This window comes from Puntigrus tetrazona, unplaced genomic scaffold (genome assembly GCF_018831695.1).
Source record: "Puntigrus tetrazona isolate hp1 unplaced genomic scaffold, ASM1883169v1 S000000401, whole genome shotgun sequence".
Lineage (NCBI taxonomy): Eukaryota > Metazoa > Chordata > Actinopteri > Cypriniformes > Cyprinidae > Puntigrus > Puntigrus tetrazona.
This window is the reverse complement of record NW_025048054.1, coordinates 163,460-180,000: the sequence shown is the minus strand read 5'-3', so window position 1 is coordinate 180,000 and position 16,541 is coordinate 163,460. Positions and strand designations below refer to the sequence as shown.

Below are 16,541 nucleotides of genomic sequence, written 5' to 3'. Positions count from 1 at the left end.
CACATTTTTGCATATATAAAACTATATATTTAAATATTTACATGACTATACATTTATATAATAATTTTTGTGTTATATAAAAATATATTTAATATATAAGCACATATTAAGCACGTGTTTGTATTTATATAATACATAATAAATATACACTTATATATTCTGTAAAAAAACTTTTATTTTGGATGCTATTAATCGCGATTAATCATTTGACAGCACTAATATTTTTAATCTAATTCGTTTTTTTATGTGGTATTGCTTACTTGGGATTTTTATTACGTTTTAGTTTACAGTGAGAGTAGCTGAATCACATTTATAATGCGTTTTATTTACATGTTTATTTCAAAGTTTTGGTTTTGCCGCGCAATTAAACTTGTTTTCTGGAAAGTATTACAGTGATACCCATCATCATCTTCCGCTGTGTCCTGCAGAAATGAGTCTCGACCCCAGCAGTTTCTCTGGCGTGAAGCTGAGGTCCAAGACGTCTCTGCAGGGCTCGGGTTCGACCCACTCGGCTGACAGCAGCCCCAGCCCCAGCCCCAGCCCCATGAGCTCCTTCCCCAGGAGAGGGGTGACCGGCGGGGGCCGAGACAGCGCTGGGTACCTGGAGGAGCTGGAGAAGGAACGGTGAGCGAGCGTCAGATGGGCCGCTCGTATGCTTGAGTAGATCTCTTTAAGCAGGTTAACTGAAGCTTTCTTCTAAAGCTCCCAGGGGGTTTTGCTGCTCTGAGATTTGCGTGGTTAAATTTGGGACTGATGATTGCAAGCGAAAAAGCGTTTGGTGATCAGAAGTTAGTTTAATGTGATTTACTATTTGGGTTTTTATTGAGCTTGGATGCATTAAATTGATCAAGAGTGACATTTTATAATGTCTCAAATGATTTCTATTTCAAATTAATTGAAATATTCCTGTAAAATAAATCAGTTTCCCACAAAAATATGAGTTGGCACAACTATTTTCAACATTGATGATAATCGGAAATGTTTCTCGAGCAGTAAATCGGTATATTATTATGATTTGTGAAGGATCATGTGACGCTGAAGACTGGGGTAGTGATGCTGAAAACTCAGCTTTGATCACAGGAAGAAATCACAGTTTAAGAAATGAGAAAATACAGTTTTTACTGTATTTTTAATCAATTACATGCAGGTTTATGTTTGTCTTTTCTACATTTTCTGCATTTAGTATGAGTAAAGTTATACATGCATCAAAAGCAGCATTTTCTTTCAAAAAGTAATAATTTTAGATTTTTTTTTTAAATAAAAAATTGTTTATGGAGCCTATACTGCTATTTATTACTGCTGTCAAGCGATTAATTGCAATTAATCTAATTTAAAATAAAGAAAAATTGTTTACATAATGTTTTTTGTATACTTTGTATATTTATGGTGTATTTCTAAAGACACACATACAGCATATATATAAATGTTTTCTATAAATTAAATTTGAATGTATTAACTTAGAATATTTTTAAATGCATGTCTGTATTTATATATGCATAATAAATATACACAGTGCATTATGTAAACAAAAATCTTTATTTTCAAAAACTAATTTCACATTTTATTTGTATGTGTATATGTGTGTATGTGTATGTGTATATATATATAATAATAATAATAAATTATTATTATTATTAGAACAATAATAATAATAAAAATATATTTATTATTAAATTATTATAATTTTTTTTTACATTTATAATTTTTTTTTTTTTACTTATGAAACCTAGGCTGATTTTTACATTTTGAGCTATAACAAAATTCAAAAATTCTTATCTAACATAATTCAAAAAATGTTTTTGCTTTTATTAGGTCTTTGTTGATGGCTGAACTTGAGAAGGAGGAAAAAGAAAAAGACTGGTATTACGCTCAATTACAAAACCTCACCAAAAGGATTGACAGTCTGCCGCTGACCGAGAATGTAAGCATTATAACAGTCTCAAAGTAAACCCTGACCTCATGTGATCTCTGTAGCTTCACGCTGCTTCTTCCGCTGCTGTAGTTTTCTCTGCAGACCGACATGACGCGACGGCAGCTGGAATACGAAGCCCGGCAGATCCGAGCCGCCATGGAGGAGCAGCTGGGCACGTGTCAGGACATGGAGAAACGAGCGCAGGTGGGCCGAGATGCTGAAACCGAGAAACGAAACCTGAACTTCTGAATCCAGAGTGAAACCACGACTGTAGTGATGAGGTTTTCATCATTTATCCTCAGGGCCGCGTCGTTCGGATCCAGCAGATAGAGAAGGACATGCTGAGGATTCGGACTCGTTTACAGCCCCAGTCGACCGACTCGGAGGTACTCGATTAATCTGGAATAAAGTCGATTAGAAGTACCGATTTTTATAAACTGAAGGAATAACGAAAAACGAGGATTTGCTGGAAATGCGCTCACCCAATCCAAAGTGGAGACGCGTTTGTTTCTTCAGCAGAAATGTAGCACCGCATCGCTTGCTCGCCAGTGAAACCGAATGGGTGCCGTCAGAACGAGAGTCCAAACAGCTGATAAAAGCGTCGCCATAATCCCCAGCGCTCCGGTCCATCGGTTAACGTCTCGAAAAGAAGTCGGGAAAAAGCCAAAAGCTGCGTGTTTGTAAGAAACAAATCCAGCATTAGGATGTTTTGAACTTCAAAGCGTTGCTTCCAGCTAAAATACGACTTCATAATCCGTTATAATGCTTCCTGCAGTGAAAAAGTCCATCTCCTGTCTGTCGCGCCAGTATCCGGCCACGTATTGGTTTAGAGCCGTTTGGCTCGTAAACAGTGCTTTATCTGTGCAGATTTCACACCAGACCCATTTTAAGCGGGAGGAAGCGCTGTTATGGATAATTAATTTGCGTTTTGACCAGAGTTAACGGTTTAATGATGGATTTGTTTCGGCTTTTGTCTTCTCCGGATGTTAACTGATGCGCTGGAGTGCTGTGTGTTATTGCGACGTTTTTATCAGACTCTCATTCTGACGGCACCCATTCGCTGCAGAGCGACCGATGCAATGCTACGTCTTGGATGACCTGAGAATGAGCACGTTTCCAGCAAATACTCATTTTTGGATTAAACTGTTGTTTAAAATTTGTTGGTTCCCCAAAAGCTATGCGTTATGACTTCTGTTTGTGTCCACATGAACAAGTGAAAGTTATTTTGCGAAATCTTGTCGAATCTCATCTTGTCAGTATGGAAAATTGTGGTCAGATTGTTCCTCTTTCTGCATTTAATTCCTTTGCTTCAGAAAGGCTGTCATTTCCATCTCGGCATCAGAGTTTGCAGCGCTTCGTTCAGTAATGTTCCTCTTTTAGAGCTCGTACAGAAGCAAACGCAAATGGTGCACTGAAAATGCATCTGTGCATAAACACTTAAGTCATAAAAGTTTAATTGAATGAGCATGCTCTACTAATGGATAGTGTTCTGTGTGGCTGAGCATTAAAAAAAACATTGGTGTGCTCTGACCTAGCTTGAGGATGCGCAGAGCTTTTCTAGCTATGCTTGCGTTCATGTATTGCATTTACATTTACATGTGTGCATTTGACATTATCCAAACCGTTCTACATTGCTTTAAATTAAATTAAATAAAATTATATATATATATATATATATATATTATTATATATATATATATTTTATATATTTTATATATATATTATTTTAATTATAAATAAATATATATATATATATATATATATATATATATATATATATATATATATATATATATATATATATATGATAGAGAGAAACTTATATAATAAATATTGCATAAAAAAAAAAAAAAATATTGTATTTTTATGCAATATTTATTATTATTTCAAAACATTATATAATAAATATTGCATCATTTTTATATATATATATATATATATATATATATATATATATATATATATATATATATATATATAAAACTGTCTAAAACATAATTAAAAAGTCTAAAGCAAAGAAAAAATGTAATTAAAAATTAATGAATAATAAAATACTACCTGTTTAGTACTAATAATGTTATTATAATAGTACAATTATATTTTACAAATTAAGACATTAATATTAAGAAAGTACAATTTACTTATAACCACATAAATGAGTGAGACATAAACACGAAAGGAAATAATGAATAATATGATTTATTATTCAAAGATTTTTCATTATAATACATATTCAGTGATGCAAGTAAACAGAGCTTTCCCTTACATTAACGTGCGATATTCTGAACAGAAGATAAATATTTTATTACGTTTAAATATAGCTAAAAAAAAATAATGCATAAGGGTTGGCCATTGCTAATGCGATACTCTACTGTACTACAGGAAGGCTAGGTGTTTTATACAGTGAAGTAGTTTTTGTATGCATGCTCCCCGACATGCTCAGAGTTGATAAATCCTGTCGGACACTTCGCTTCCCCCTCCTCTGCCGTAATCCCGCCGGCTGAATGAGAAAGCAATGTAGGTCAGTAAGGGCCTGCTGCTGCTGCAGCTGCCGTCCTGCATCTGAAGACTCACTCAGAGCCGATTACACAGGAGATCCCTCACCTGCCTCCAGAGAGGCTCTCAGTCCACCTGTGACTTACAGAGCCATGCAGCTGTGATTTAACACGCCGTTTCTCATATCGTCGAATGTTCAGGTCAAGCATGACCCCGTGACGCAGAGCGAAGGAGCCCACGCCGCCGGAGACGCCAGCGCCGGTAACGCCGCCTGCTCACAGGTGAGTACTGTATCTATTAGCAATAGGCTCCTTCTGAATTAGACTCGTTTTGAACAGAAGTGTCCTCCGGTGGCCTTTTTTTTTGCCAGTGGGTGACAAGGATTCAGGCCCTTTTTTTTTTTTTTTTTTTAAAAGCCTTTCAGTCTGAGCCAAGAGCTTCGGTGTGCTTTGAATAATAATGATTTGAATGCAGATGCTAATGGTTTTATTGTTCATCATAGAGCCCTAGTCAGACTTTGAAATTCTAAGCAGAAAAACGGGAGGGTTTTTTTTTTTTGTGCTCCATACTGTTTGACTCGCATTAATGCCGCATGGTATTTTTCGGACAGATGGTGCGAGCGGTATGTCGCTGGATTAGGTGCAGGATCGAGTCTGATACACGAGCCATACATTGTTCACTAAGCAAAGAGACTTGCCCCCGTTTTTGTGTTTGCAAAGTGAAATTGTAGCTTTTAAATCGTGTTATAAATAGTTCTAATACAAATGCATATATAAATGCTCTAAGTGTAATTTAAATAAATAATAATATAATTAAATGATTACCTACCTACCTTTTTAGAAATGTATTTTTGCATTATTAAATTAAGTAGTTTCCAAATGCATTTATTTATATTATATTGGAATAATATTTACTATATTAAAAAAACACTATTGTGGACACGCTTAGGATGCTGTTTGATGTAAACAGTGAGATTTTGTAAGGTGAAAAATATATACAATGCTACTGATGCTTAAAAGGACTTTTTATTCAGTGACGTAATAAAACACAGCGTCCATTTACCTTATGCAATATTCCAAGAAAACATTGCAACTGTAAACAATTAATAGAAATATTTTTAAATAATGCAATGTATAGCTTAAAATATAATACCATAATTCAGTTATTCAATATTTTATTTAAATGTATAAAATGTTTTAATTGATAAATGTAAATACAATTAATAAATGTAAATATTACTGTTCAATTATTTGTTTTTCCAAATTGAAATAAAAAAAAGTTTATATTTGTCTATACAGTGTATATTTAATAATAGACATGCATGTCTATACTTCAGTGAAATGTTTATATATATATATTTACATATACTATACACACACACTCATTTATATATGTTATATGTATATATATGTGCGTGTTGTTTAAAATATTGTTTTAAATGGGTAAATAAAATGTTACTGACAAATGGGCAAAAACTAGGATAGAAAAAAATAAAAATTACAACTAATTAGTGTTTGGGGTGACAGTAGTTGATATTTTAATGTGTTAAATTGATTTTGATTTGTGACTGAATGGCATTTTAGTGGGTGCATTTAGGAAAGCAGGAAAAAATGTGTGATTATTTATTTCTGGCTCAGAATAACACAAACAAAATTGCAATTAATTTAAACAGAAATCTTTTTCTTGTTTAACATTACATTACTTGTTTGTTTATATTTTGTATATTTGAGCCATATATATATATATTATATAAATGTATACTCTGTGTTTATATATATGTGTGTATGCATGTATTTGTGTGTGTACTAAATATGCACAGTACACATTATGTAAACAAAAACTTTTATTTTGGATGGGATTAATCATTTGACAGCACTAGTAAATGTGCATTTAAATAAATTTTTTAACTTTGTTTGTAGGGTATGCCATAAATACAACAGAAAAATACAAAGATTTTACTATTGTAATTAAGTTCACTGAAGACCTGCTTGTTTATCGCCAACATGTTTTTGAATCTGTCTTTTTATTTTTTTTTCTGTCAGAGCTCAGTTTCTCGGGTCGATCATGAAGTCTCTAGCGAGCTGAGCAGTGCCGGAAGTTACTCCGTTCCACGCCGACTGACCAGCCATTTGGGCACTAAGGTCAACTAGCGCTGAATTGTTAATGCTCTAATGACTTGCTGTGATGATTGAATGCGTCTCGCGTCGTGCATCGCTTTAATCAAGTCTGCATATGCTCAGGTGGAAATGGTGTACTCTCTGCTGTCCATGCTGGGCACCCATGATAAAGACGACATGTCTCGCACCCTCCTGGCCATGTCGAGCTCTCAGGACAGCTGCATCGCCATGCGTCAGTCCGGCTGCCTGCCGCTGCTCATCCAGCTCCTCCACGGCAATGACAAGGACTCCGTGCTGCTCGGAAACTCCCGCGGCAGCAAAGAGGCCCGGGCGAGGGCCAGCGCCGCCCTGCATAACATTATCCACTCGCAGCCTGATGACAAGCGCGGCCGGAGGGAGATCCGGGTGCTCCACCTGCTGGAGCAGATCAGGGCGTACTGCGAGACCTGCTGGGAGTGGCAGGAAAGCCATGAGCGCGGCGTGGACCAGGACAAGAACCCAAGTGAGGCCCTCTGATGTGTGTTAGGTGTCAGGAATAGCGCGGAGGGACTATTTTTAGTTATAGTTACAGTGTGGATTAATAGAACCGTTTTCTCATCCTTGTCTGGGTGTCAAAATTCACTGACAGTGTTTTAACATTTTTTGCTTTTATTTATTTTTTTTATTTGATGTATTTGTGTTTTGAAGAAAGTTATTATCCAGGCTGTTTTGGTCACCACTGACTTCCATAGCATCAGTAAATGCTGAAATTAATATGAACTAAGATTAATGAACACTGTAGAAAAGTTGTACAGTCTTGGTTCATGTTTACTAATATTGTTATCTAATGAACTTTATTTTAAAGTGTTACCAAATAAGTGTTCTTTTAATTTAACATTAATATTTTGAGTTATCATTTTATATTTTAAATTTTATATTAGTTTTACTTTTGTGTTTTAAAATGTCCTTTTAGCATTTTTAATATTATGAATTAGTTATTTTTACTAGTTAAGTGAATCTGATGCATCTGCATTAGTCATCTAAACATCAACCATGGTAATATAGTGGCCTTTATGTATCTAATATATTGCTGGAGTAAATGCAATGCTTTTTTCTTTCCTTTTTATTAATTTTTATATGTGATTGACATTAAATGCTCTAATGGGAGCTTAATAGATGATTCAATCATTCTTCTAAATGGGTTGAAGCATAATTAATATATGTGACCTGTACAGCCTTTTTTACATACTTTTGCCTTCATTGCAGTGCCTTCACCAGTCGAGCATCAGATTTGCCCAGCGGTTTGTGTTCTCATGAAACTTTCCTTTGATGAAGAGCACAGGCACGCGATGAATGAGCTTGGTAGGTTTTCCAAAATTTTAAATTTGACTTGTCCTTCCGTTTGTTCTTGTTAAACGTTAAAAAACCTTAAATGCGAATTGTATTTTCAATGCATTGTTTCTGCAGGTGGACTTCAGGCGATTGGAGAGCTGCTACAGGTAGACTGTGAGATTTACGGTCTTACCAATGATCACTACAGTGTTACACTAAGACGATATGCTGGAATGGCTCTAACTAATCTAACCTTTGGAGATGTAGCCAACAAGGTGCGATATTTCTCTCAGTGCTGTCTCTCATCATTACTATTCAGTGTTTATTATAGCATTTAATTGCTTGCTTTGCCCACAGGCTACGCTTTGCTCAATGAAAGGTTGCATGAGAGCCATGGTAGCTCAACTAAAGTCAGAGAGTGAGGACCTACAGCAGGTATAGTTGTTTGAAAATTCATGCCTTAATTTGATTATTTAAATATTGAAAAATATATGTATAGTCATGCACACCACCAAAAGAAGAGACGTTAATCTCAAGTAATTGGACTAAGAAGCTGTATACTGCTTTAGGTAATTGCCAGTGTTTTGAGGAACCTCTCATGGCGAGCTGATGTGAACAGTAAGAAGATCTTGCGAGAAGTTGGCAGTGTTCGAGCCCTGATGGAGTGTGCCTTAGAGGTTCAGAAGGTGAGGAGTCTTTGCAACTATTTAATCATTTCTATATGAATGCAAACAAACCGTTCAATGATTAAAGAAATGGTCTTCTTATCTTACAGGAATCCACATTAAAAAGTGTCTTGAGCGCCCTTTGGAACTTATCAGCACATTGCACTGAAAACAAAGCTGATATCTGTACTGTTCCTGGAGCTTTGGCGTTTTTAGTGAGCACTCTAACATACAGAAGTCAAACCAACACCCTTGCCATAATAGAAAGTGGTGGTGGCATTTTGAGAAATGTGTCAAGCCTAATTGCCACAAATGAGGAGCACAGGTAAAGTATGCTTTATAAAAGCTACATATGCTCTCAGATTTTTAATATGTCTAACAAACCTTTTCATCTTTTTTTGTGCATTTCAGGCAAATATTAAGGGAAAACAGCTGTCTTCAGACTCTTCTTCAGCACCTTAAATCACACAGTCTGACGATAGTGAGCAATGCTTGAGGGACACTCTGGAACCTCTCTGCTCGGAATGCAAAAGATCAAGAAGCATTATGGGATATGGGGGCAGTCAGCATGCTGAAAAATCTCATTCACTCCAAGCACAAGATGATAGCTATGGGAAGCGCGGCTGCTTTGAGAAACCTCATGGCCAATCGGCCTGCCAAGTATAAGGATGCCAACATCATGTCTCCTGGATCTAGCCTACCATCTCTTCATGTCAGAAAACAGAAAGCACTAATTGAAGAACTAGACGCACAGCACCTCTCTGAAACCTTTCGATAATATTGACAACTTGAGCCCAAAAGCCTCCCATCGGGCCAAGCCGAGGCATAAGCATAACGTCTACAGCGATTATGATGGGGTCTGTCGATCAGATGGCTATAATCCCAGTGGAGTTGGTGTTCGGTCTCCTTATATGAACACCCCAGTGCTCTCAAGCCCATCATCTCGAGACAACAGGGGAAATGGAGAAAGCGTCCGAGCCGAGAGAGACAGAAGTCTAGATCGAGAGCGAAGGGGTTTTCATTCCGATGTGGAGGCTGCCAAGCGAATGGTGCAGATTCCTACGAATGCAGCTCAAATTGCGGTAGTTATGGAGGAAGTGCAGAACATGCACTTAAGTATGGATGATAGAACCGCAGGATCCACACCAGATACTCATGTCGTGCAAGACGATATGATTCGACGCTAAACTGCTGTTCATGGTCACCAAAATATGTACAGCTACAGCAAAACTGACCCTTCAGGCAGACCGTGCCCAATGCCCAAACTGGAGTACAGAGCTTCTAATGACAGTCTGAATAGTGTCAACAGCACTGATGGCTATGGGAAGAGAGGTCAAATGAAGCCCTCTGTGGATTCCTATTCAGAAGATGATGAAGGCAAATGTTGTGTCTACAGAAAATATCCTGCAGATCTTGCCCATAAAATACACAATGCGAATCACATGGAAGATGACAATGGAGATCTGGATACGCCTATTAACTACAGTTTGAAGTATTCTGATGAACAGCTCAACTCTGGTCGACAAAGCCCAAGCCAGAATGAAAGGTGGGCAAGGCCTAAGCTTCTTGATGATGAAATGAAACGACCAGATCAGAAACCACAGAGATCGCAAAGCCCAGGATACCCCATGTACACTGAAGCCAGCGGTGACGGAGAGGATAAACTAAAAAAGTACCAGCCCAGGTTTGTTCAACAGGACCTGCCTGGATTTAGGTCAAGGGGCTCAAATGAACAAATTAACAGTGGGTCAAGTCATGGACTTAACAAAAAGATCTCTCAGACTATCTGCACTGTTGATGATTATGCTGATGACAAACCAACAAACTACAGTGAGCGTTATTCAGAAGAAGAGCAGCTTGATGAGCAAACTACAAACTACAGCATGAAATACAATGAGGATCACCATGTAGAACAGCCTATTGATTACAGTTTGAAGTACTCTGATGCTTCCTCAAAGAAGGCCATGTTTAGTCATTCAAAGCCATCTTCTACCCAAGGTTCTGTGAAAGACCATTTAAGCCAAGATAGTTCCTCCTCTGTGGCATCTTTAAAGAACCAGGGTAGGCAAAAGCAGCTCCATCCTTCGTCTGCTCAAAGCAGAGCAGGACCAACAAGAGCAGTTCAGAAGAACCCAGCATGCAAGGCTCCCACAATAAATCAAGAGACATTACAGACGTATTGTGTGGAGGACACGCCCATTTGTTTCTCACGTGGTAGTTCTTTATCATCTTTGTCCTCCGAGGAAGATGAAATGGACAGCTGCAAGCGTAATGTCAACTCTGCTAATAACTACCCAACTCTGCCTATATCAGAAAAAGAGTCCACTAGTAACATTGCATCTGACCAACGTACATCTGAGAGCCAATCATCAGGCCATTATGTTCGTATCAAACCTCCACGGCATCACTTGGGTCATGGAGATGCTTCTAGGCATCACAAAACAGTGGAATTTTCATCAGGTGCTAAGTCACCATCCAAAAGTGGTGCCCAGACACCCAAAAGTCCCCCCGAACATTATGTACAAGAGACTCCGCTCATGTTCAGCAGATGCACATCTGTCAGCTCCCTTGACAGTTTTGAGAGTCATTCCATTGCAAGTTCTGTGCAGAGTGAGCCATGCAGTGGGATGGTAAGTGGGATTATCAGTCCGAGTGATCTACCTGATAGCCCAGGACAAACAATGCCACCAAGTCGCAGCAAGACACCACCACCGCCACCACCACGATCCACATCAGTGAAACAAAAAGTTACTGTGCCACCCCATTCTGAAAAACGTGATTTGCCTCCAAGACATGCAGTTGTAAATGCTGCTGTACAGAAAGTGCAGGTTTTACCAGATAATGATACACTTCTACATTTTGCCACAGAAAGCACTCCAGATGGCTTCTCTTGTGCTTCAAGTCTTAGTGCACTAAGTTTAGATGAGCCCTTTATTCAGAAAGATGTTGAGCTAAAGATAATGCCCCCAGTTCATGAAGATGACCATTGCAATGAAACAGAGCTTGAGAAAGAAGACATTCAAGAACCTAAGGTTCAAGAGAAACCACCATCAACAACTGAACCTAGAAAAGACATCTTGGATGACTCAGATGATGATGATGACATAGAGATTTTAGAGGCTTGTATTAACTCAGCAATGCCAACAAAATCATCAAGAAAACCAAAAAAGCAATCGCCGTCAAGCACCTCTAGAATACCACCACCCGTGGCTCGCAAGCCAAGTCAGCTCCCAGTTTATAAATTGTTGCCACCACAAAACCGAGGGCAGCAGCAGAAGCATGTTGCTCTCACACACTGTGAGGACATGCCCCGGGTGTACTGTGTGGAGGGAACACCCATTAACTTTTCCACAGCAACATCTCTCAGTGACCTCACAATTGATTCACCCCCGAATGAGTTGGTGGGTACTGAAAGTTCAGTTCCCCATGCAGAAATATCTTGTCAAAGACGAGACACTCTGCCAGAGGGAAAAAGTGCAGAGGTTAAAGATACAGGTTTATCACCTCCTATGCAGTCTGCCTTGGCTGAGAATGAAGGAGATGATATTCTTGCAGAGTGCATCAATTCAGCAATGCCCAAAGGCAAAATTCACAAACCATTTCGAGTGCAAAAGATACCTGAACAAGGTCAGCATCCATCCACTGCCACTGGTAACCTAGTTCAGCAAGACTTGGAAAAGAAAAAGCCAACTTCTCCTGTAAAACCTATGCCACAAAGCAGTGAGTACAGAGCAAGGATGCTCAAACGGCCAGAGGCTTCTAGTAGCTTGTCAGAAGCAGCATCATATCCAGATAAAAACAAAGAATCGGAAAAGCAAGAGCCCAAAGTTGTCATAAGAGAGTTCGCTGATAAGCCTGCTAATCCCGAGGTTAGAACACGTCCTGGATTTGCCTTTGATTCTCCGCATCATTACACACCAATTGAGGGCACACCTTATTGCTTCTCTCGCAATGATTCTCTAAGTTCACTTGACTTTGAGGATGATGATCTTGACTTGTCTAAAGAAAAAGCTGAGCTGCGAAAAGATAAAGAGCAAAGAAAAGTTCCTCCTTTGAAATGCAGTGTGGATCATCCAATAAACACCAATAGAGTATCTGCATTTCAGACAGCTCCAACAAAACCCCTTCAAAAAACAGGTTTTCCACAAGCACCCAAAGAAAATACAGTTGCAGTGTGCGATGAGAAGCAGAAGTTTTCCATTGAAGACACACCTGTATGTTTTTCTAGAAACTCATCCCTTAGCTCATTAAGTGACATTGACCAAGAAAACAACAACAAAGATTGCTCACACAAAGATGATGCAACTCAGATGGAAGTGCCCAGGCCACAAGCCTCTGGTTATGCACCAAAGGCCTTTCACGTTGAGGATACCCCTGTGTGCTTCTCTAGAAATAGTTCCCTTAGCTCTCTTAGTATTGACTCTGAAGATGACCTTCTCCAAGAATGCATCAGTTCTGCAATGCCAAAGAAAAAGAAACAGCCACCAAGAAGTAAGACTGAGGAACCAGGGATTAAGGAAGAAAAGAGCATGTTGTCTGATGGTATTTTAGCAGAGGAACCAGATCTTATATTAGATCTCACGGATACACATAGCCCTATTTCAGAGCAAGCCTTATCACCAGACTCTGAATCATTTGATTGGAAAGCCATTCAAGAGGGTGCCAATTCTATAGTTAGCAGTCTTCATCAGGCTGCAGCGAGTCTCTCCAGACAAGGTTCCTCTGATTCAGACTCTATTCTGTCTCTCAAATCGGGCATTTCCATAGGATCACCTTTCCACCTTCCTTCAAATCAAGAGGACAATAAGCCTGCTACAAATAAAGGGCCAAGAATACTAAAACCTGGTGAGAAAAGCACTTCAGAGTCAAAAAAGAAAGAGGAAGAAACTAAGAGCCTGAAAGGAGGAAAGAAAGTGTATAAAAGTCTAATCACAGGAAAGCCCCGACCAAGCCTTGAAAGCATGTCCTCTCAGCACAGACAAGCTCAAGCTCCTGTGATCTCCAGAGGGAGGACAATGATTCATGTTCCTGGTGTAAGGAGCAGCTCTCCTAGCACCAGTCCTGTACCGAAAAAGCCCCCTCCACGTGGCCAAATGTCAAAACCACCATCCCAAGCTCCTGGCCCTGGAAACTCTCCAAGAACCATCAAAATCCCAGCAAGTTCTGAACCTAGTCCTGCCAGGGACCCAGCATCATCTCAAGGAGGGTCAAGTAAAGGTTCCTCTCGATCTGGGTCTAGAGACTCCACACCTTCTAGACCAGTTCAGCAATCTCTAACAAGGCCCATGCAGTCCCCTGGTCGTGCCTCAGTTTCACCTGGTAGGAATGGTTTGAGCCCATCCAGCAAATTATCTCAGCTGCCTCGCACCGCCTCCCCCAGTGCTGCTTCAACAAAATCTTCAGGATCCGGACGCATGGCTTACACTTCTCCAGGGAGGCAACTGGGCCAGCAAACACCAACAAAGCAGAGTGGCTTGCCTAGAAGTACCAGTGGAATTCCTAGAAGTGAATCTGCCTCGAAAAGTCTAAGCCAGTGCGGAGCCTCAGGTCCTTCAAAGAAGGCAGAGTTGTCCAGAATGTCATCTACCAAATCTAGTGGGAGTGAATCTGACCGATCTGAGAAGCCTGGACTTGTTCGTCAGTCAACATTCATCAAAGAAGCCCCTAGTCCAACACTAAAAAGGAAATTAGAGGAATCTGCATCTTTCGAGTCCTTGTCTCCTTCATCTACAAGCCAGTCACAAACTCCAGTATCTAGTCCATCCTTACCGGATATGTCACTTAGTTTACCCTACCAGGGAAGTGGTTGGAGAAAGTCTCCTAATGTTCAGAACACTGCAGAGAATGGTGATTCTAAGTCACTCCGAAGGCATGACATCTCCAGATCCCATTCAGAAAGCCCTTCCAGGCTCCCAATCAACAGGACGGGGACATGGAAAAGGGAGCACAGCAAACATTCATCATCTCTCCCAAGAGTAGGCACTTGGAAAAGAACTGGCAGCAGCTCTTCTATTTTGTCTGCTTCGTCTGAGTCCAGTGAAAAAGGTAGAAGTGAGGACGAGCGTCAACCATCTAATCCTCCTCACAAATCAGGCAAAGAGGGGGGCCTGGAACGCAAAGGAACATGGAGGAAAATGAAAGAGAGTGAAAGCTCATATGCATCTTCTATGACTTTAGATTTACCAGATCCAACTGGTGATGCTGCTCATTCATTGGGTGCTGCTATGTCCAAGACAGAAGATGTCTGGGTGAGAATTGAAGACTGTCCCATAAACAATCCAAGGTCTAGTAAATCACCCACAGCAAACACACCTCCTGTTATTGACAGTCAGTCAAGCAAAGGGCTACCTTGTGACAGAGACTCAAGCGGGTCGCACTCAAAACAACCGTTAGCGAGTGAGAATGCAGCTATGGGCCATCTGGGTTCAGAAACAAATCTGAATTTACTCAGGAGTAACGAGTCTCTTGATAAAAAAGTTGCCGATATCAAGCCTGCACCTAGTAACCCAAACATTGGCACAGAGGTCCATGAATTTCCAGTTGCTGAACGCACACCATTTAGCTCAACTAACTCCAGCAAACACAGCTCCCCTAGTGGTGCTGTGGCTGCTAGGGTAAGTCCTTTTAATTATACACCAAGCCCCAGAAAGAGTAGTGCCGACGGCACAACTCCAAGACCATCCCAGATCCCAACACCTATTACAAGCAATGCAAAAAAGAGAGACACTAAAGGAGACACAACTGAAAGTGGGTCTTATATTGTCACTTCTGTCTAAGTTTGGACTTGCTCACAAACCTTTATGGCAACAGCCGGAAAACATTATTACAAACTCTGGCCTGGTTTATAATTTGCTTTGTGTTGTTGTGGAGAAACCTCTGTGGACGCCACTTTCTTAGAACTTATTGTTGTTGCACCCTGTATTAAGAAACTTATTCTTGCTGGTTGATTGCTGTTTAAGCTAATGTTGTTTTCATATTCAGAGAAGCAGCAGTAGGGAGGCAAAGGTGTTTGACAATTTGTACTGTACAGATTTGATTATGTAAATATTTAATTTAACCACACATCAGATTCCTGTATTTACTCTGTCTTGAGAAGAATATTGACTAATGATGGTGGACTATTTGGGATGCTGTTCAACTTCTGGTGGAATTCAATACTAATGCAGTTTTTTTCTTTTTTTTTTAGAACAAACTGTAAACCTGTATTAATTCAAATGTTAAACTCATTCTTACTGTTGCATATTGTATGTTACATAATGAATTTTCTCCTTGCATGAACCGATTCAGTGGTATAGTATTTCCTATAAAAAACATTTCTGTGGACATATGACCTGTACTGATAGCTGTAGTGTAACATTTTACACTTTCGTGTGTGCGCTTTTGAAAGCAAGAAATAATCCTCAAAACTCTTGAATGATGTTGACGGTTGACATAGATTATATAAAAAAAAACATAGTTCCATTGCTCTGCTGTTTGTGTATAGCTGTTGCCAGATGAGGCGGGTGTCTTTTCAATGAAACAGTAGTCTTGGAAGGACTGAAGTAATGTTTGATAATTAAATTATTCCTGTAGGTTTTGGTGTTGGTACCTTTTTAAAAGCTCATTTGCTTCCCCTTTTATTTAGTACTTAAGCACATAATTAGACTCAACTGTTTTGCCAAAACCATGGTGTAAATAATCACATTTTATTTGAGTTTTTTTAATGTTTATTTTTCTCATGCAATAAAGTGGGCAAATCAATGTTTACAAAATATTTCCAATAAAAAATATTAAATTACTCAGATTCTATCATTTTTGTGACTGACCTGACAAAAAGGAATTCCAATAAATTGTGATCTCATATTTTTCGGGGATTTTCTTTTTCTTTGATTTAGCTTTGAGGTAAAGAATTTCCTCCGTTATTGTATTGTACTCATCCAATTTTGTTAAGCAAATAAATATCTAAATTACTTCATATGGTCAGCTTTCAGGAATGTGGTATTCGCCAACAGTCAGGAATGTTGTCAGCCATCTTTTTGTAAATGCTACTGCCATATATAG

General features: G+C 39.1%; 1 protein-coding gene across 1 annotated transcript in view; it reads left to right on the top strand.

Moving 5' to 3' along the window:
* Window positions 1–16,278, top strand: part of apc (APC regulator of WNT signaling pathway) — a 38,058-nt gene extending 21,780 nt beyond the window's left edge. The window contains 14 exon segments of the mRNA XM_043231697.1: window positions 429–624; window positions 1,813–1,921; window positions 2,003–2,116; window positions 2,215–2,298; window positions 4,609–4,689; window positions 6,451–6,549; window positions 6,649–7,027; window positions 7,771–7,866; window positions 7,972–8,111; window positions 8,194–8,271; window positions 8,406–8,522; window positions 8,612–8,826; window positions 8,913–9,270; window positions 9,272–16,278. Coding sequence (XP_043087632.1) covers window positions 429–624; window positions 1,813–1,921; window positions 2,003–2,116; window positions 2,215–2,298; window positions 4,609–4,689; window positions 6,451–6,549; window positions 6,649–7,027; window positions 7,771–7,866; window positions 7,972–8,111; window positions 8,194–8,271; window positions 8,406–8,522; window positions 8,612–8,826; window positions 8,913–9,270; window positions 9,272–15,277 — 8,072 coding nt within the window. The 3' untranslated portion in view covers window positions 15,278–16,278.
* Window positions 16,279–16,541: the final 263 nt, after the last annotated feature.